Genomic DNA, 20649 nt, shown 5'->3' with positions numbered 1-20649 from the left:
GGTATGGTCTGTAGCTCCACCTGGAGTGAGTACCCAGGACCTTCTGAGTGTAAAGCAGACCTGCTAATCACTACACTATGGAGCCACCCAGTTTGTATTATTTTTAATGATTCTTTTTTCCGATTTAAAAGAAACTTCTGGATTTGGGGGTTGGTATTGTGGTCATCAGTGATCACGTTTGAGGTGTGATGAAGAGAAGAGAACTCTAATTAAAATAGTGAAAGAAAAGGTAGTGTTTACAGAATCAGAGTCATTCTAAATTATTCAGAAATGAATATTCAGGCCTTTCATGTCTTCCTGTCCTAGCCTTTTGGGAATGTCTTTTCTCAGAAGCTTCACTTCAACAAGTTCAGAAGACAAGGAAAAAGACCATGTAATCAAGTCTATCAGATGTTTATTAGGAGCTACAAAAAGAATCAACAAAAGATAAACTTTTATCTAAATTTAAAATAATGAAGTACCACCCTTTTCCTATGTACCATAAGGAAGACAACTGCATGGAAACTACAATTTTGAAAACTTTACAAGGCTCTAAGAAAAAGGTTGGCACAGGAGGAACGGCCATAATCATCCGTTAACTTTTTTTACAATCACACAAAAATAGATTTTTTTCTCATAAAATGTAGTGTACCTTGGACCATTCATGGAATTATGATCATTGATATTCTCCTTGAGTCTATGGGCTAATGACCTATAGTTTATCACTTTTCATGAGGTTCAAGGTGACTGTGAAGATGATTTTCCATGTATAGAGCAGTAGGAGATGCCTGAGCTCTGACTGCCTTCCATTGCAGCCACCATCACATTACAGGATGTCATAAAAGATTTAATAAGCATTTTATAAGCAGGTAAAATGAGAATTTCTAATCACAGGGCTAACAAACCACAAGTAATTCAATGAGGGTACGACTAGTAAATATTTAACAAAGGCAAGGAACACTTTTAGTCATTCCCCACGAACTAGAATTTCACTAACCTCACCATGCTACCTTTCATAAGCAACTGTGACTGCTAAACTTCAAATGAATATTAGACCAAGTACTTAAAGGAATCTAAAAATAGAGTGGTTCCCCCTAACTAAAATACAGTTGTGCCTTGAACAACATAGATACTAAGTGCACAGGTCCATTTATACAAGGATTTTTTCAATAAATATAGAATCAGCCTTCCATATCCCCAGGGTTTGCATCTGTGGATTCAACAGTATTTTTGATCCAAGGTTCAGAACCCATGAATGAGGAAGGCTGACTCTGCATTTTTCTGTGCCATTTTATATAAGAAACTTAAGTATCCACACATTTGGGTATCCAAAATAGACCTGGAACCAAACTCCCTCAGACACTGAGGGTACTTAAGTTTTAGGGGGGTCAAAAATTATACGCAGATTTTTGACTGCACAGGCGATCGCTGCAAATAACCCCCATGTTGTTCAAGTGTCAACTGTGCTACTCTCCTAGTTTCCTTTCAATTTCTTTTCCCCAAGGGCAGTGCCACCCAACCTTATTTCATGGACCCAAACATCCTGGGGAATTTTTTGTAACCCATCCTACCCCTCCCTATCTTTCACTGGCTGCTGTTTTGAATTTTGTTCCATAAATAGAGCCTCCAAAGGGTTGTCAAGAAAAAAATATTTTTTTTAAAAAAAAAGGGAGGGAGTGAGGGGTTGTCAGTCAAAAACTCAAAGTAGTCAAACTCAAATCATTCTAAATGGCCATTATCGCTCAAGCAAACCCTATGGGAAGAAAATGGAACTAAAATTGACTGTCAGCATAATCTGAGCAGTGTCCTGAAATATTTCAGTTACTACTTTAGTTGGGGATAAGTAACATTCACAATAATTTGAACGTTCGATATATAGAAGTTATACATTTTTTATCCAAACTCGATGGCATGGATGTAGAACTAGCTATTTCCCTGATATCTATCCTCCCATTAAGAAGAACAGGAGCATCAAAGATAAAACAACAGAGCAAAATCTACCATAATATTAGCATTGGCTCCATCAGGATGTTAACATTCCGATGGACTTTTTTTGCTTTATATTTCATTGTCATTAAACAGACATTTCTCAGGAGCTTACTGTATGGCAGGCACTGTATTAGGCCCTGGGATTGGAGTGAGGTACAAAATTGACAAGGTCCCTGTACTTACCAGAAAATCTGGTAGTAATTTCGACAATAATCATCTACTATTTTATAAAGACAAAAAAAAAAAACCCAAACATCAATTAAAATAAATACTAACTTTATAGATATTATCAAATTCTTTAAACAAGTCACATTCCTAAGTTTCCATGAACAGTCCTCCAAGTACCATAGCTTTAAAAAGAAAAATGCAATTCAAAATTGTACCTGTGAGAGTCTTTTGAGCTGGGTATGATTTTGTTACATTCTCTCTTGTCGAACACTCCTTCAATCCAGGATTTCTGGGACTAAATAGAAAGTGTTGTTATTTTTATATTCTAATTAAGTGAGCAAACATTGTAGCCACAGTAGTTCAGGTAGGCAAGATATATTTAGATATTATGGACACTAATTAAAATGCCAATACCAACACCAAACAGGCTAAGCATTTACTGGCTTTTATTACAAACAACATAGAAACAAATAAAGCAAATGTGTACACAAAAATATTCACAAAGTTAACTGATCCATAATCACATCTTAAGTGAAAGATCCCTAAATGTGCAAACTCTAACAAGGAAATAAAGATATAACTGATGTGTTCTCTTAATTCTGCTATAAAAATTATGTTTAAATCTTATGCCATAATCCTATAGAGTGAATATCAAGCTCTCAAACTTCAAAATTCTCATTCATTAAGTCCTACTTTGACTAAGACTTCACAGGATGCTGGAAAGAGAATCAGAGGAGAAATGCAACCTCAGCAAGATCTGTAAAAAAAAGTTTCAATCAAAAATGGAACCGAAGGATTCCACAAAATGGAGAATGTACCCTCAGAAGAACAGAACTTAAGAACTGAGAGACTGATTTTCTGTAAATGCCTGATTTGCAGAAGACTGAGACTTATCTCCTGACCAATAAAATATCCACTAAGAATCATTCCCCATCCTCAAGCCAATGGACTGGGCTTGCTTAAGGCAAAGATAAACCTTTTACTAAAAAGGTTATATGTCTGGGATATCACTACCCACCATGATCTGTCCAGTTAGGAATTTATGATCAGATCACCCTGTGAGGAGCTTTCTCTCACTGGATTTATCAATCTTATCACAGGACTCCTTTTTTATCCACGATACACACATATGTGTAGAGCAGTGATGAATGGGCAGTGAGCCAGATTCTACAAGGGAGCTTTTTCAGACTCTATGTTAGTGTAGTCCCCTCTCTCACTCTTAAAGCTATTCTCATTTTACAGTCGAAGGAAATGCACTGGGCCAGAAAACACGTTATAAATCCAGTTATGGAACCTCATTATCACACTGTCCACAGGTTCCTAAATGATTATGAAGGAGTTCAGGACATGCCATCCAGAAATATCCTACTTTGATATATGGATTATTCTGAGATGTAGATACTTGAAAAAGAGCAAATGCAGAGAGACTTTTTCTGAACTCCCCTTATCTGCCTAAAGACAGATCTTCCAAAAGGAACTCAATTAACATGAATTTCTTCCCTAAAAGTTTCAACAACCAGGGAAGATTGACTCTTATCACAAGAGAAGATACTAGAAGTGACAACCAGACAAACTTTGTCACAAACTGTCATATCTCCCATCTATTCTTCTAAGGGCCCATCCTTAAAAAATCATTACTCTCTCCTAAATTGCCTACATTCCCTGCTCCTTCCCCTTACTAAGAGACACTAAGTTCCCAAATCTCAGCTTTTTCTTGGCAGGGACTGGGGGGGGGGGGGGGGGGGGGGGGGGGGGGGGGGAGGGAGTATTTACTTTTGTTTTCTTGTAATGTCCCTGTATACATAATATTAAAAATTAGTAAATTTGTGTATCTTTTCTCCTGTGTATCTAGTCTGCTGGTTGTGCCAGTTTATTTTATAGACCCAGCTTTCAAACTTAAGAGAATAAAGGAAAAGCTTTTCCTCCTCTTCAATTACAAATGAACCACTTATGGAATCCTTTACATACTTCAATGTGAAACTCATAGACCTTATTCAGTATGCACCAACCCTAAGCATAACTGTTCACTACAGAATAGAACTGTGTATTGTTAACCTAAAAATGAAAGGCATTTCAAAGTACTGTTCCTGAATAGCTATTCTTATTGATCTCAAATAAAATGCCTGTTGTCTCTCACTTTGAAAGGCCTTTTTGTTTTTTTAGTTTAACATATCTGGGTGTAACTGAACAGGATCTAAAGTGGCCTCATCCTCATGATCCTGCATCCCCTATAACTGAGTATGGTACTTAAAGAGTCTCTTTAGTGCTCACCACTTCCATGGATTGCTGTCTCCTTGACTGTGAAACATTCTTAGGTCAGACCTCCCTCCTTTTTGGTTGAGGTCAAATGCCTTTCTTTATCTGAGATCTGGACTTTTCTCCTTAAAAGAGGGCTTTTTTCTCCCTCAATAGGCAGTTGCCCCAGGTACCAGCACGCAACGGAATGCCACAGGAGCAATGAAATGCTATTTCTATGGTTAAGTTTTATTGCACTCCTTTGTTTCTTTTGTCTCTGTTATGTTGCTTATCATAAGAGATTTCATAAGGAGAGGAACCCAAACATCTGGGGACAATAAAATGCATTTTTAAGTGATAAACAAAAGTTTCTAAAAGACAAAAATAATTTCTAAATTCATCCTAAAAGAAACTTTGGCCATCTGAGCAGGTACTCTAGAATTTCTTACTGTTTGTCCTGCTAGAAACATGACAAGATATTTCAAAGAATTTAACAACTTTCTGTTCAGAAATTTGGCAAACTTAGAAGTCTAATAGAACTTTTTAAAGTGTTCTCAGTAACTTTAAAAGACCTTTTATTTTTAGGTTAGCAGCATATTCAAAGTCCAGATCTCGTTAAGCAAAAGAAGTAGGAGTGGGCGAGGACACAGATATTATTTCCATGCATTTTAAACATATCTACAAGGACAACCCAGATCTAGTCCTTGTAGATATGTTTTTTATATATTAAAAGAATGTCTTTTTATATATTAAAAGACATTCACTAAATTGGTAAAACACTAAAATCGTACAAATCTAGAAAAATCCAGTCACAGAAGTTAGAATGAACTAAACAAACTAAACTCAAAATCTATTTATTATAACAAGATATGACACAATCTTTTAGAATCAGCAAGCCCTGTCCCCTGTTCAAAAACATTAACAATTTCCTTTATTCATTCCCTAAACTTTTATTAAGTACCTAATTTTTGCAAAGCACCAAGAAAGGTGTCACAGGAGAGTTAGTATGTCTTCAAATAGTTCTGAATTTCTAAATATTTGAATTCATTCAACATATATTTTGGGATAGGCCTCCATGTTGCATGCTGGGATTCAAAAGCAAATAACACAAGCTCTGAAGGCACTTAGAATAAAAAGGAGACGATTTATATTAATAAATTAATACCATTAAACTTCATGTGTGCCAATTAACTATTAAAAACAGCTCCAAATAAGGTCCTTAATTTAGAGGCCATGGACGAAAAGGGATTCTAAGGAAAGTAACCTCACAGAATGATCTGATCATAAATTCCTAACTAGGAAAGTCATGGTGGGTAGTCACACCCAAGCACATAACTGCTTGTTTTAGTAAAAGGTTTATCTTTGCCTTAAGCAAGTCCTGTCTGTTGTGCTTGTGGATCTAGGTTAACATACCTTTGAAATGCCAGAGTAATCATCTTTTTTCAAACTCTCAAAAAAGAAGCAACCACCCTCAAGGAAGCTCATGATCTTGTTAACTATCCCATAATCTAATTGCCACCTTGCTTTCTCCCACTTTCAGGTCATCTTCCTTACCTCCTTTCTTAATTCCAAATGCTTCAAAAACAAAAAAAAAAAAAAAAAAAAAAAAAAAAAAAAAAAACTGTAAAACTGTTACTCTTGGGAACATTTGAGATCTTTCTTACCAGCAATTATCTTCAGTCTTGGTTCAAATAAACTCTTGTTAAAATTCTTTACAGGTTCTGAGGTTCTTACAGAGCCTAAATGTACAAATTAAGCAAGCTGTGCTCAACAACTCTGTTCTTTCATAAGGCTAGATAGATGACTCTAGTAGGACTATCTGGCCAAGTTTCTTCATGCCTGTTTGCTCATCTATTAAAAATGGAGATAATAATAATACTTCATAGGGATGTTGAAAGGAATAAATAAAGTCTTAGAATTCTCCCTGGGACTTAGTCTCAATAATGGTAATATCAAAGGTGAAATGAGCTTTGTTTGGTGGCCTGGGAATTTAACTTTGATGTAATTTTTCAGAGAAAAATACTTCCTTACCTTCAAACCTTTCCACCTAGGTCCTCTCATATTTTAAATGATTTTTACAGGTCCACTTCCCCCATTTGACTCTATCTCCTACAAGCTCAGTCATTTCCGTTGCCCCAGGGTCCAACCCAATAACTGTTGAATGAGCAACAAAATAAACACACTTAAAATAGAACTTTAGGAATCCATGTATAAAATTTTTCCTCCAAAGGTGTAAACAGGAAACCTGTGCCAATAAGAATTTGGAAACTTTCTGCCTACAACTCCCATTTCTTACTTCGATAGCCCAATCTATGTAGGACAAATAGCCAACATGCTGTCTTATACCAATTGTAGCAGCAAATTGTCAAGGTGGTGGTAGCTGACAGTGGAGATTATGCCATTTCTGCAGTCTTCATTGATTGGGTGTCTTTTTATATACTAGGAGGTTTTGTTTGTTTAATTGTTATTTGAAGAGGAAATGGCAGAGGACAGAGATATGAAATAATATTGGTCTCAGGCTCAGTGTTGGTCACAGTTTGCCTCATCCTAAAACATAATCACATTTTACATCTAATCTCAGGCCTGGGATAAGGGTGGAGAATTGCAAAGAAATGTCCAAAGACTAATCCTCCCACAGTAGCTATACATGAACTAATCCCTTCCTTCACTGAAAGTATTTCTGTACTGGGGCTTTTTAGGGTTTCCAGATAACAGATTTTTCTCTCAGGGGAATCTCTGAGAAGGCATAATCTTAGAGGCAGTCCTTAATTTTTTTATAAAAATGTATATGTGAATGTTTTAACATCCAGAAGGCTATGTGACTGGAAGTGAAAAGGTACACAAGTAACAGGCCATTTATTTTCTTAAACTTTAAAAAAAAAAAAAAAAAAACTAATATCTAACAAATATTCCAAGTGAAACTGACTACTTACTCCCATTTTTATGTCTCACTACCTTATACACAACACAATACTCACAATCCTTAATTGCACTTATTCAGTTGTTTTTCTCTTAAAATTATTGTAATCTACTTCAAGACAGGGCATTATCTTAATCTACAACACCACAATGGATCAAATAGAGAAGAAATATTTTCAAACTCCACATTGACACTTGATATTTTCTCTATACAGCCCCTCCCTTGGAGCAAGGACCTCTTCAAACTGAGTGAGTGGACTTCCACAGCGTACAATCTATCGGCTGAGGGAATTCCATCAATGTGAAGCGGGCCCATCCACTTGGAAGAGTCAGCTCAGGGTCTTCTGCATGGTTTTGTCCACATTCTGCAGGGATACCTTATGGGACTCACTTGATCTAAGATTAATGTCCCAGGCAAAGGGGATCTAAACCTAAAATAACCAAAACCCAAGAATCTGGTTCACCAACACTGCCATGAATTGACCTGACTGGTTTTCCAGTTAAAAAATTGTCAACAGAAGAAACATCCAAATCCATAGAGAATTTTTATGAGAGTCTGAGCCCAAACTGATAACTGCTGGAAGCAAAATTTCAAATGCTTGAGTGAATAAGTTTTTCAACTTCTTTTATGCACGTGAATTTAAGGAGGGAAGGTAAAGAAGATTACATTAAGGTGGGAGAAAGCAAGGCAGGGATTAGGTTACAGCATAGTTAAGATTATTTGCTCTCTTTGAGGGTGGTTACACCTTGGAAGGGTATTACTTCTGGCATTTCAAAGATGTGTTAACCTAGATGCACGGGAACAAGGAACAGGGCTGGCTTAAAAGAAGTTATAGGCCTGGAGCATGATTGCCCACCATAACCTGCCCAGTTAGGAAGTTATGATTTATTACACACCCCTTTTTCATCCACACGATCTTTACAGGAGGCAGCATTTCAGAGTATTTTATGAACATCAAATAACATTCCGTGTGTGTGTGTGTGTGTGTGTGTGTGGGTGTGTGTGTGGGTGTGGGTGTGGGTGTGGGCGTGGGCGTGGGTGTGAGTGTGGGTGTGCGCGCATGCAGTAAAAGGTAAGCACAGTTTTGCTGGTAGTGATTGCTTTGGTAACGTCTTTAAAAATGTACTGTCAAGTAAATAACACAATTCCCCAAAATGCCATTTCTCCCATTTAGGTGAGAAATTTTACTAACATTTTCACATACTCCCTTGTTGAGCAAAGTCATTTAGAACCTCAGAATAAATTTCTAGATCACATAAATTTATGAGTACATGACTAAAATGTTTATGAGCCTAGTGCGGAATTGGAAGAAGTCAACAGTGAATCTCCAAGTAGAGCATATCATAAAAGTTCGAAGTAAAATAATTTCATTCCCCGACCCTTCCCTCCCCAAACTGGTAAAAGCTCTCATTATATCCATCCAAAAATACAATTTCAAATAGCAGTGGCAAGACATTCTTTCCTGTGAAGTCACACATGCTTCACCCTTATCCTGTCTTCTGGGGATAAAATATACAAACAAAATGCTTACAATTTCAGATCTTGTTAAGTCATTTTGATAAGAAGGGAAAAGGAAATGGGAGGTCCCTATGAGTATTCTTTACAGCTACCCCAAGATAGAAAACACTGAGTTTAACCGAAGTTGGGCTTATTTGTTGTATAAACCACTCTAATATTTAAATTTTCAAAATGGATAAACTCAATGTTCACCAATTTCCAAGCAGTCAAATATCTACAAATTTATCCATGTACACAGATGGTCTTTATTTATGCTGCAAATATCTTGTTAAGTTATCCAAAACTTTACTAGGATTACATCTGAGTGAATCGCATAGTCCAAAAAATCTTTTCTAGGGGTGATTAGTAAAGCTACACTCTTAAATAATTGACTTTTAGGAAACTCACCATCCTTTGGGACAATAAAGTCTTTATTAGAAACTAAAAGTTAAAGGCAGTTTTATTTATGTCCTCCACAGTAAAATTTATATATATAATGCAGATTACTTGTTTTATTTTTTCAGTGAAGCAAAGCAGAAAGATCACTGCAACAAGATTTTACTTCTTAAAATTTGATCGTGACAAAAACTACATATTTAACTTAGACAAATTCAAAATTTTTGCTAAAAGAATAAGAGAGAGGATTAAAAGAGGAAAATTTTTTTTTTAAGTTTGGGCAATTTCGCTACCATTCCATATTCAAAAGTGTGTTATACCCAAGAACAGCAGTTCAACTTTTGGGGCTTAGGACTCCTTCATATTCATAAAAATTACCAAGGACCTCGAAAAATCTTTCATTTATATGTCTACCAATATTCACATATTAGAAATTAAAACTGGGACTCATTAGTTCATTTAAAATAATAATAAACCTATTACATGTTAGCATAAGTAACATTTTTATGAAAAAAAATTAAGATTTATGAGATGAGCACTGTCTTTTATTTCTGTAAATATCTTTACTATCTGGCTTAAGATAGCTGGATTCTCATATCTGCTTCTGCATCCAACCTATTGCAATAAGTGATCTTGGTTGAAGTATATAAAGAAAATCAACTTCACACAGACATGTAGTTGGAAAAGGAAATAGTATTTTAATAGCTTTTTTAGATATTGTGGATTCGTGATATACCCCAGGAAAACACCACTATACACTCATGAGAGGATTAGCAAAAAAGGCAAATAATGTCTTAGCACCATTATGAAAGTAATTTTCATTTTGAGGACCCTTTGAAACGGTCTCAAGGATCCCCAGGGGTCCCTGGACCACACATGGAGAACCACTGCCCAGAGTGACTGTATGTAAGCAACTGTGAGTGAGAGACAGGATCTAAAAATCGTTCATTTATATGTCTACTTAGTTGGTCTCAGGTCCCACAATAGATCCTGTCTCTCACTCGTGCCTACATGCAGTCATTTCTGGGCATGTCTTAGTCTAAGTATCTCATCTCAATGAGTGTGCTGTATTCAACATTCCCTATTTAATCTGGTACTCAGCTGAAGAAAGTACCAACATAGAGAAAAAGCAATTAGAAATCAAATCTTCATATACTATGTGGGCAATGCAAAGGACTTTTGAAGGACAATTTTGACTGCGTTCCATTTTTAACCATAAGCTGATTTTAGTGTCTACAACATCCCCCCTCTCGAAGATGTCACTGAAGGATGACAAGTGTAGGATCAGCCCTTCATAACCCATAGGCAGATATAGTCTTACCAGTTTATCTACTCTTCCTTTAACACATTGAAACTTCAAAGAATAGCTTTATTCGTTCATTCATTGTAAAATACTTTATTGGCATATTATTCTAATAAAAACAAATAAAACTGTGTCCCAAATACCAACACCAAAAGGGATCTGTGCTTATAAATAGCTATCAAGTATGGTACAAGAACAGGCTTGGGATTCCATAAAAGGCTAAATCCCTTTTGCCTACAGATATTTGGGAAGTCTTCATGGAGGACATGGAATTTAGGAAAGTCCTTGAAAGATGACAAAGGTTTTGAGAGATGGTGATGGAATTCCACGGTGGTTAGAAATGTAGAGATTTCAGCCTAGAGGAGAATGCGGAGAACACCTATTTTAAGGTCTGGTAAAAGCCATGAGGTCACTGAGAAGCAGAGAATAAAGAAAAGGGCTAAGAATCTCTGGAAACAGGAATAAGGAGCAGAGAATTACTAATTAGAATTGGTGACATGATACCTGAAGTTGAGAAGGGTGAAAGTTTCTATCTTTAATAAAAAAAAGTTTGCATTATTACAAAAGTAGAAAGTTTCAAATAAAAACTGAGAAGATATGTTTAATACTGCAAAGAAAATAAGGAAGATGGTGATTTTTGTCCATAATGAACAAACAGATGGAGAGGGATTCAGGAAATAGGTTGCAAACAGAGGAGGCAGCTAGTGTAAGATATCCTTGGGAGAAACAATATGAAGAACGATAGCCACTAAATCAACAATATAAAGCAAAAACCAACATTAATGTAGACTTTCATATATGCCAAAGGCTCTGCTAAATGCTTTTATGCGCTTTAGCTAGAATAATATTCACAATTGTGTGACAAATATAATTATTATTACCCTTTTACAGAAGAGGAGCAGGTTCTACCTAATGCCACAGAGCTCTTCCATATTCGTTAATAGGCAACATTGAAAGAGTTTATTTTATGTTGAGAAAGCCTGGACCTTTTTGTAGATAAGAGGGAATCAAATAAAAAGAGAGAGAGTGAAGATGCAAGAGAGAATGAATATGACTTTAGAGACTTTGGAGGTTGGGGGGTAGGGAAATAAGTGGTATGGAGAGCCAAGGAGGAAGGCTCAGCCTTGAAGAAAATTCTTCTTCTTCTGATAGAGGCAAGGAATAGATGACGAGCTTTCCTTATTGGTAGTTTTGCCCAAGACCCTATTATCTGTGTTCCAGGAAGTCATAGCCCATTTAGTTCTGAAGGCTGCAAATCTCAGCCTTCTCCTTTGACGTGCTTACTTAGGGAAAGGAAGATAGGAGATATACACATGCGATCACAGTGTCCCTTTTTATTACCAGCACTTTACAGTACAACAGCACAGTAAAGTATATATGTGTCCTAAAGATCACAAAGCATGTGAGAGGCTCTCTCAATAGAGGGTCCATCAAACTTATGATAGATGGAAAACACCAATAGTATCCCATTGGACACCCTATGGAGAAAATGGCCACACAATATCCCAGGGATGTCTCTAATATGCTAATCTAAAAATGTGTACCTCAGAATACAAGGGACTACAGACAAACTACACTTAACAAATAGGATTTGGGGTGGGGAGGATAATTTGGGGTGGGGAGGATAAGAGTAAACGTAATTAGGAATCACTGGGCAATTGGATAAGTCCTGTCAAGGTATAATGAAAAGAAAGGAAGGATGGAGGAATAGCAAGGTAAATTTCCTTTCTTCTCCAGTTTGTAAAAAATCTCTATCAGCGAACTGGTAAAATCCTGTTCTCTCTGGGTGATTGACCCGAGGGGTTGTTAGATTAATTTCCAGTTACAAATTTTCATGAGCATTTCTTTAGTTGTACTTGGAAATATGCACTCCACTTACTTTTTAAAAAATAATAAATTATAATCATTTCAGGTAAATCTTTTACAATTGTGTGCCTAATTGACACATAGCAAAAAAAAAAAAAAAAAAGAGAGATTTGCTATAATGTTATAATTGTTAGAATGCTGCACTTAGTTCTTGTATTCTAAGCTTTCACTCCGCTGCTGATGGAACATGTAAGCCAAGTCCTAACAACATTTTTTATGGGTAATTTTGCAAACGGTATAAATCCACATGGTACAATAGATGACACAGGGAAAAATTAAAACTCCCTTCTACCCTTGTACTCCAGCCATCCAGTTCCTTCCCAAAAAGGAACCTCTATTACAGTTTGTTGTATTCAAAGACAATCTTTCAAAGATATTCTATGTGTTTATAAGCATAGAGGTATATTATATGCACCATTCTGCACCTTGCTTTTTCTTTACTTATTAATAACTTGAATATCCTTATATCTTTTTACACATTTAATTGCTTCATTCTTTTGAGGACTGACCAGTTTTCCTTTGTACGGAAGTCCCATAATTTATCTAGCCAAAATACATACAGCAGAGCTTTCGTGTGCATATATATATCTGCAGGACAAAAACCTAAAAGTGAAATTTCTAAGTTAATTTAGATATTGCCACTGTCCTCCAACATAAAAATTTATAAGCAAAAGGTACGAGTTACTAACAACTTTTAAACAATAGAGAATACACTGAGTAAAATGCATTTTAATTGCTTTAGGGAACCACAGTATTTCTTATTAATACTCAGCTTCCTTCCAAAAGCATTTTGAGGTGACCCAACTCATTCTATTTAAAAATACTACTACTAATAAAAATACATATGAAAAGCTTTATTTCCTGAAAAACAACAATCTCCTCAATCACCTAAAATGGCTTTAATGTTCAGAAGGTAAAAAAGTATTTCCAGCAGGAGGAAAAAAAAATCTGAAGCAGAACTTTGAAAATACGCATGTGAATACTAAACAGCTAAAAAACAACTTCAAGACCAGAAGACTTCAACAAAAATAGTGCTAGTTTTCTGATTATTTTCTATGAAAGTCACACATTTTTGAAAAGTAGTAGGTTATAGTAGAGAAAGAACAACAGTTAGAGGACAAGGGTTTGGGTTTTTTTTTTGCTGCCCACTGCTTGTGGGATGTCCATTCATGTACTTGCAACTCAGGTAACTGGGTTAAAACCTACTTTATTGACCTCGCCAGGTTTAAAAAGAAACGAAAGAGAGTCTTACTCCAAATCAAACTGTCTAAATCTGTATCCCTCATTTCCCCCACCAAAATCTATACTCCCTCCTTTACTCCCTAAGAGCTCCCCAGTGTACTCAGGTGTCCAAGTTAGAAACCAGAGCACCATTCTTGTTTCTTCCTTATCTTTACTTCCCATTCAATCAACCACCAAGACCTAGTGATTCTATTTCTTAAAATAATTCTTGCATCTGCCTACCTCTCTGCATCTATATTGCCACTGTTCTAAAGTCACCACGAATTTTTACCTAGATTGCTCCCCATTTGGTCTGCCTCCCAATTCCCCTTCTTCAATCTATTCTTAAATAAAGCCCATAATCTTCTTAAAGTGAAAGAGTAAACAACATATTCTCACCTAAACCTTTCATTCAGTGGTTCACCCATTGTCTTCAGGATAAAGTTCAAAAGTCCTTCACATGATTCATGGCCCACTGCCACATCTGAAGTCTGCTCCCTCGCTGGCACTCATGCGTACCGCCCCGCCCCGCTCTCTTTATCTCTCTCTCTCTCTCTCTCTCTGTCTCTCTCTCTCTCTCTCTCTCTCTCTCTTTCTCCTCATTTCTTGCCCCTCCCTACCTCAATCTCTACATTCTAAATATACTGAATTCTCAGAGAATTCAGTATATTTGAATTCTTTGAATTCTCTGAATTCACCTCGTGGTGCTCCCTACGTACTTTTCTTTTCCTAAAATACTCTCCTCTCCACTCCTTTCTCCAACAATTTAGACATCGTGTCTCCTAGAAAACCCATCTAGAAATTCTTTTTATGGATCTCTGAAGCAGGATCTCTTTTCATGTGCCTCTGGGGCTTCTGTGTTTAGCTCCATGCACTGTACTGTCATGACTTATCTAGACCCTTGACACTCTAAGTCTCATAGATAGGGAATCGTGTTCTTTATTGTAGTACCCACAGTGCCTAGCTGAGTTCTAGGCACATATAGGAGCATTTTACCAAAGTTTACTAAAGTATATCCCGCAGAACAAAGGTAGTACATGGAAGAAAAAGAAAATGTTTTCTGGCCCTATAAGCACGTGCAAGTCTTGTGACTCTCCAGAATTACCCACTGTTCTCCTAAATATATCTGACCAAGGATCATCTCAGAGGGTATCATACACTTGTTTCCACAGTATACAATTTTGGAAGATATTTCTTTAATTTAATTAATTTATTTTTATTTTTTAAAAAATTATTTTTCAAAAGATTTCTACAAGTTATCACTAAGAATATTCTCTCCCCTAAATCTTATATCTTAATGTAAGATTTTCATTTTCATCTTTAATATATTTAACTTAATTTTTAAAAATATGTTTAACTTAATAGAAATCTTCAAGATTATTATCTTAATTTAAGCTAAAAGATTTAGAGGAAGGTACAAAACTTTTTTTTTTTTCAGAAAAATAAAATCACATCCAAGATAACTAATTCTCCTAAAATTCTAAGAAGAAAATATGTTTTAATAAAACAAGGATAGTCCAGGAAGTTGAGAATCAAGTCTGTCAGTGGGAGACCAAGAATCCTGGTAAGTAACAGAGGTTGGCAGATATGAGATATCATTTGCCAAGATAAATTTTCCCAACTTTTATTTCTGGCTGTTGATTTTCAAAGTTCCAGCGCTGTTGTTTGGAGACTGACTATACTTTTAATACAGTTCGAGAAGAAAAGGGGAACATAACTAACTCACAATGCTTTCACTAAGTCACTGAAGAGCAAAGCGGCAGAACAGCTTTCTGTTTTCATTGAGTTTTGGTTACTACGACAGTTCTGTATTTTATTTCCTCTGCTATTGTAAAATGAGAAGATATAGATTCTATCCATAAGGAAGAGACCTTGACATGACCAAAAAGATTATTATAAAAGAGGATTCAAACAAAAGAAAAGCAGAATTTCTTTTTTAAGAATGTGTCACTCAAATGCTCACAATATTTAGTGATTGTATTATAAAGAGGAACGCTCTACCTTAGCCACTTCCAGCTGCAAACTAACAAAACTCTCTCCTTGATCAAACTTGGGTCAGGCTCTTTCTGACTTGAGTCCTCTTTCTGACTAGGCCCCAGTTGTGGCCTCTGTCTTTGTGCCCACTTAGTCCAGTTGTAACAAGAATCCTGCTAAGTAAGTTTAGTAAAAATTTCCCGCTCTTGGTATCTGATCACCCTGGACAGACTTCAACAAGAATCTTGTTGAGTTGGTCTAACAAGAATCCCCCTAGCCTCATTGTTTTTTTAGTCATTTTTCATTCACTGCCCCCCACCCTGCTCCTTGGCTATAAATCTCTACTTGTCCTTATATTCGAATTGAGCCCAATCTTTCTTCCCTACCACAAAACCCATATTACGGTAGTCCCTGTATGTATCATGTGTCAGGTGTCATGAAAGTTTTTCTTTTAACAGACCCAGGCCACATATATACACGAAAATCATTATCTGTAGGTCAGGGAAAAAACCTGACATAACACTGGAATCCCAGTAACTCTCAATAACTCTCCAGTGGCCAAGACCTTATAGAGTTTTCTCTTCAGTTAAACTCAAGGAGAGACTCTGACATCAAAAGGACTCCACAGAGATGAACCACAAAGGGCTCCCTCAGGGTAAGTGGCTCCTAATCCTTCTTCTATCACCCTGCTCTTCATGCTCGGTATTTGCTGAACCCAAATACCAGCCAGAAAGATGCAATTTTTGTCTGAAATGTCTCTGCTCTAAGCGTTGTTTCTCAAGAATGACTTCCATCTAAGGGCAGTGGCTGTGAGAAACCAAAACAGGAGCCTGAGCAGCTTGTCTCTTTATTCTGTTCAAAAACAAAGATTCTGTCTGTAAAGTCTTACGCCAATTCACAATTCCATCCTAGTTTGTCTTTCTTAAGGCTGTTCTAAAAACTCTTGCTAATTTTAGAAAGAGTTTAAATTTTAAGACTTTGGACCCTCTTCTCTGTTGAACAATATCTACATTCTAGACCCTCTGGCCAGAGAGCAAAATTGCCTGCTTAAAAACCTGAGTTTCTCTAGGCCACATAAGACCAAAGATTGGGGGGTTGTTTTGTTTTCGAAATCACTTTAAAGTAGACCATTAACAGTGGTGACAAAGGTGAGAAAGCCTTAACTAATCTAGACCAAGAATCTGTAAAGTACCCTAGAGAATTGAATCCTTCTGGGAGAAAAATTCTCCTTCCTAAGATTATAAGATTTACTTAACAAAAACCCCTTGGCTCTTTAAAAGATCAATGGAGAGTATCTATTTTCTCCAGAAAGAAGAAAGATGTTTTCATATTCAAAGACCAAGCTGCTCTACTGTAAGATAATAACTTAGTCCATTCTATAAGATAATATTAATAGCAGGTACCTTAGTTTGGGCTACTATAACAGAATATCATAGACTGAGTGGTTTGCACAGAAAAAAAAAACACCATTTACTTCTTGCAGTTTTGGAGATTGAAAGTTCATGATCAGAGTTGTGCATGATCGAGTTGTGGTGAAGGCCCTCTTCCTGGTTCACAATGGCCACCTTCTTCCTGTACTTTCACAGGGCAGACAGGCAGATAGATCTTCTCTCTTATGTCTCTCCCTATAAGGGCACTAATCCCATTCATGTGGGCTCCACCCTCAAGACTTAATTACATCCCATAGGCTCCACCTCCAAATGCCATTACATTGGAGATTAGGGCTTCAACATATGAATTTTGGGAGACACAAACATTTAGTCCACAGCAGCAGGTTAACAATTTATTCAGCATGTCTATGCACCCACCTGCACAATGCAAAGCACTTTGTTTATATTAACTCTGTCCAAAAGCATGTGGGAATGAGGTGAAGTTATTATGTCCATTTTACTAATGAGGACACTGAGTCAGAGAGGTTAAGAAATTAATTTGCTCAAGAACATAATAGCTCATAAAAATGACACTGGGATTCAAACACAGACAGTCTGACTGGAGTTCATGCCCTTAACTTCATTTCACTGTCACTTACCCTCAGAACTTGCGCCTATTCCAATCCCTGAAGCTGTATAGTGTTTTAGGGTTTACAAAATCGCTCTCCTGAACATCTAATCCCCACACAAATCCCATGAGGTCCCTTGTAGATAATCATGGGTGAGACCAAGCACATAAAATGCCCAGAAAAATCCCAGCTACCTCGCATGTCCTCCGTGGGTATCCTCAGACCCACAAGAGATATCAAGAGAATCATGAACTCCTAAAAATTGTATAACAACTTTTGTGTGGATGTGACTACATGCATTTCTCAGGATAAAATCTCAAGAGCTGGATCAAAAATAAGTACCGCAAAAAGGATCTGAATACACATTTATGCAAAGAAGATATACAAATGGCCAGTGAACACAGGAAAAGGTTCTCAACATCATTAATCATTAGAGAAATGCAAATCTAAACCACAATATGATACCTTTTCACACCTAATAGAATGGCTATAATCAAAAAGTCAGGCAATACAAAGTGTTGATGAGGAAAGCAAGAAATTGGAACCATAGTAGATTGCTGGTAACAATGTAAAGTGGTGCAGCCACTTTGGAAAACAGTCTGGCAGTTCCTCAAAAGGCTAAACATAGAATTTCCATATGACCCAGCAAGTCCACTTCTAGGTATCTACCCAAGTGAAATGAAACCATACGTCCACATGAAAACTTGTACGCAAATATTCATAGCATCATTATTCATAATAGCCTGAAAGCAGAAATAACCTAAATATCCATCAACTGTTGAATGGACAACTGTATTCATATAATGGAATATTATTCAGCGACACAAAAATATTAAGTAGAGATCCATGCTACAACATGCATAAATCTTCAAAACATTATGTTAAGTGAAAGCCAGTCACAAAGGAACACATACTGTATTAGTCCCTTTACACAAAATGCTCAGAATATGAAAATCTATAGAGGCAGAAAGTGGATCAGTGGTCACTTAGGACTGGTGCGGATAGACAGCTAAAAGGTGTGGGGTTTCTTGTGGGGATGAAGAATATGTTCGAAAATTGACTGTGGTGACAGATGTACAATTCTGTGAAGATACTAAAAGCCACTAAATTGTACACTTTAAATGTATGAATATGATATATGAATTATATCTCAATAAACCTGTTAACATTTTTTAAAGGGAGGAGCGGCACGGGCAGAAAGCAGGCCACAAGTGTGTTTTGTTCAGCCCATAAAGTATGTTTAAAAATCTTTTGAAGCAACCAATAAAATGTAAAGACAAGGAGGTTTCACATTCAAGAAAGAATCTGTACGTCTGCATTTTCTTTAACAAGGAAAGAAAAAAAAAACACTATGACAATACAAGGCTTGTATTCCAGCTTGGGAACAGTTTACTGGGGCTGAAGGTGAACAGCCATTTATAGACACATCTTACACTAACCAGTTCATCTTAATCCCCACCAGGCAGGGTTTCCACACTCTAGTTTGAGTTCTTCAGCCCCTAAACTACTGCTCTCAGATTTTCAAAGGAATCTCTGTCTCAAGATGCATTCGCAGCTCTTAAAAAGAGGTGGCCAGTAAATAGTGGCTATTTGCTGTGTAGATGAGGACACTGAGGAAACTTGCTGGGCCAGGAGGGCATGTGGTCAGCAGTAAATGACCTTTTCTGAATTCCGGTTCCTTTCATTACTCTTCTACCTCCCTGCTAATATTTCTAGAGAAGTTTATAATTACCATATCCTGCTCCTTTTTTCAGTCGCAACTGAGAGAAATCAGTGAGAAAGTTAAGAATATGCTAGACATTCCCCCAAAAGCATATGATTTTCAGACTCTGTGATCTTCTACTCACAAGCAACGTTTTACATAAACCTAAGTTCCTTTGGTTTGCGTGGGCAACTAGAGCAGGACCTCCTGGCTCATATCCCAACACGCCCTGATGTTAGGAAAATAAAGAGAATGTTAATCTCACACACACAGCAGGGGGTGGGAAATGTCAAGAGAGTATGTTTTCGTCAAGATCACCCAGTACACCCACTACAGAAAGCACAAGTTTCTGACAGACAGGGATATTTCTCTGGGCTAGGTGGCTGCTCACATTAAAAATGACCATTTATAAGAAGCTCTGAGTCCACAATAGTAAAGCGAAGAGAGAACTTTGGTTGCCTACAATCATTCACCCCACTGGGCTTTGAGTCTGCCTGGAAGGAAATTCTGTATAATGGCCACACAGAGTTTAGGAAGAGGTGAAAGGAAAAAAGAACAACCCAATTCACCAGGCTGGTCTCTCCAGCCAAAACATACGGCACAGTTGCAATCTGACCAAAGATATCTGACCTTTCCTTGTCTGGTCCTAGATCATTTCAAAATCCATAGCCAGTATGCAGAGCAAACACCAGCAAGAAAAATGCTGACAAACCAGGGCTGGGAAAAGCACCTGCCTATGCTACTGAGTAAACATCTTCATTTTCAATCAAAATGGACAGGGAGGCTCTTGAAAAGGCATGTGCTTGCAAACCCTGAAAAAGAATGCAAACTCTGAGACAAATAATATGACCACTTCTCACTGCTCCCAACTGCATAACTGGCCATGGCATTCTGAAACAGTCTCGGAGTTTATCTGTACTATAAATAACTGAGGAAACTCTTTCCCAGAGATATGGAAATGAAAACAAAGGGAAAGTAGCACTGGGCTGCTCCCAGCAAGGGGACCTATAATCGTTCTAGTCCATCAGAAGAAACTTTCCCAGGCAGTTCACTGCTACCCCTATCTGACACCATAGAAAAGTCATAGATTCCAGGCAAAAGCTGAACCCAGCCAAAAGTATGTTCAATCACCATATTCGAAGTATAGGACATATCCCATTATGTAGTTTGTCTGAAAATTTTTTTTTCTTAATTGTGGTAAAATACACATAATATAGAATTCACCATCCTAACCATTTTTGAGTGCAGTTTAATATTATGTAGATTTACATATTTGTGTGACTGATCTCCAGAAATCTGTCGTCTTGCAAAAGTGAAACTTTATGCCCATTAAACAACTTCCCATTTTCCTGTCTACTCAGCCTCTGGCAAATCCCATTCTACCTTTTCAATTAATTTGA

The 20649-nt window shown here is 37.0% G+C and overlaps 1 protein-coding gene across 8 annotated transcripts in view; it reads right to left on the bottom strand.

Moving 5' to 3' along the window:
* The window catches only part of TRPM6 (transient receptor potential cation channel subfamily M member 6), a 164160-nt gene that overhangs the window by 100016 nt on the left and 43495 nt on the right, over positions 1-20649 (bottom strand). For 3 of the 8 annotated variants that reach the window (XM_023521944.1, XM_023521943.1, XM_011377903.2), the window contains 2 exons: positions 6403-6525; positions 2352-2431 (listed from right to left, as the gene is read on the bottom strand). The exons of 1 other annotated variant lie outside the window; for it this stretch is intronic. In XM_023521944.1, the coding sequence (XP_023377712.1) occupies positions 2352-2431; positions 6403-6432 (110 nt within the window). In that variant the 5' untranslated portion in view covers positions 6433-6525. Of the gene's footprint in view, positions 1-2351; positions 2432-6402; positions 6526-13973; positions 14071-20649 lie in introns of those variants that run through there. 4 more of the 8 variants (XM_023521946.1, XM_023521945.1, XM_011377902.2 and 1 more) reach the window with 2 other exon arrangements.

Source organism: Pteropus vampyrus, unplaced genomic scaffold (genome assembly GCF_000151845.1).
Source record: "Pteropus vampyrus isolate Shadow unplaced genomic scaffold, Pvam_2.0 Scaffold324, whole genome shotgun sequence".
NCBI classification, from domain to species: domain Eukaryota; kingdom Metazoa; phylum Chordata; class Mammalia; order Chiroptera; family Pteropodidae; genus Pteropus; species Pteropus vampyrus.
This window is presented reverse-complemented; position numbering and strand designations above follow the sequence as displayed.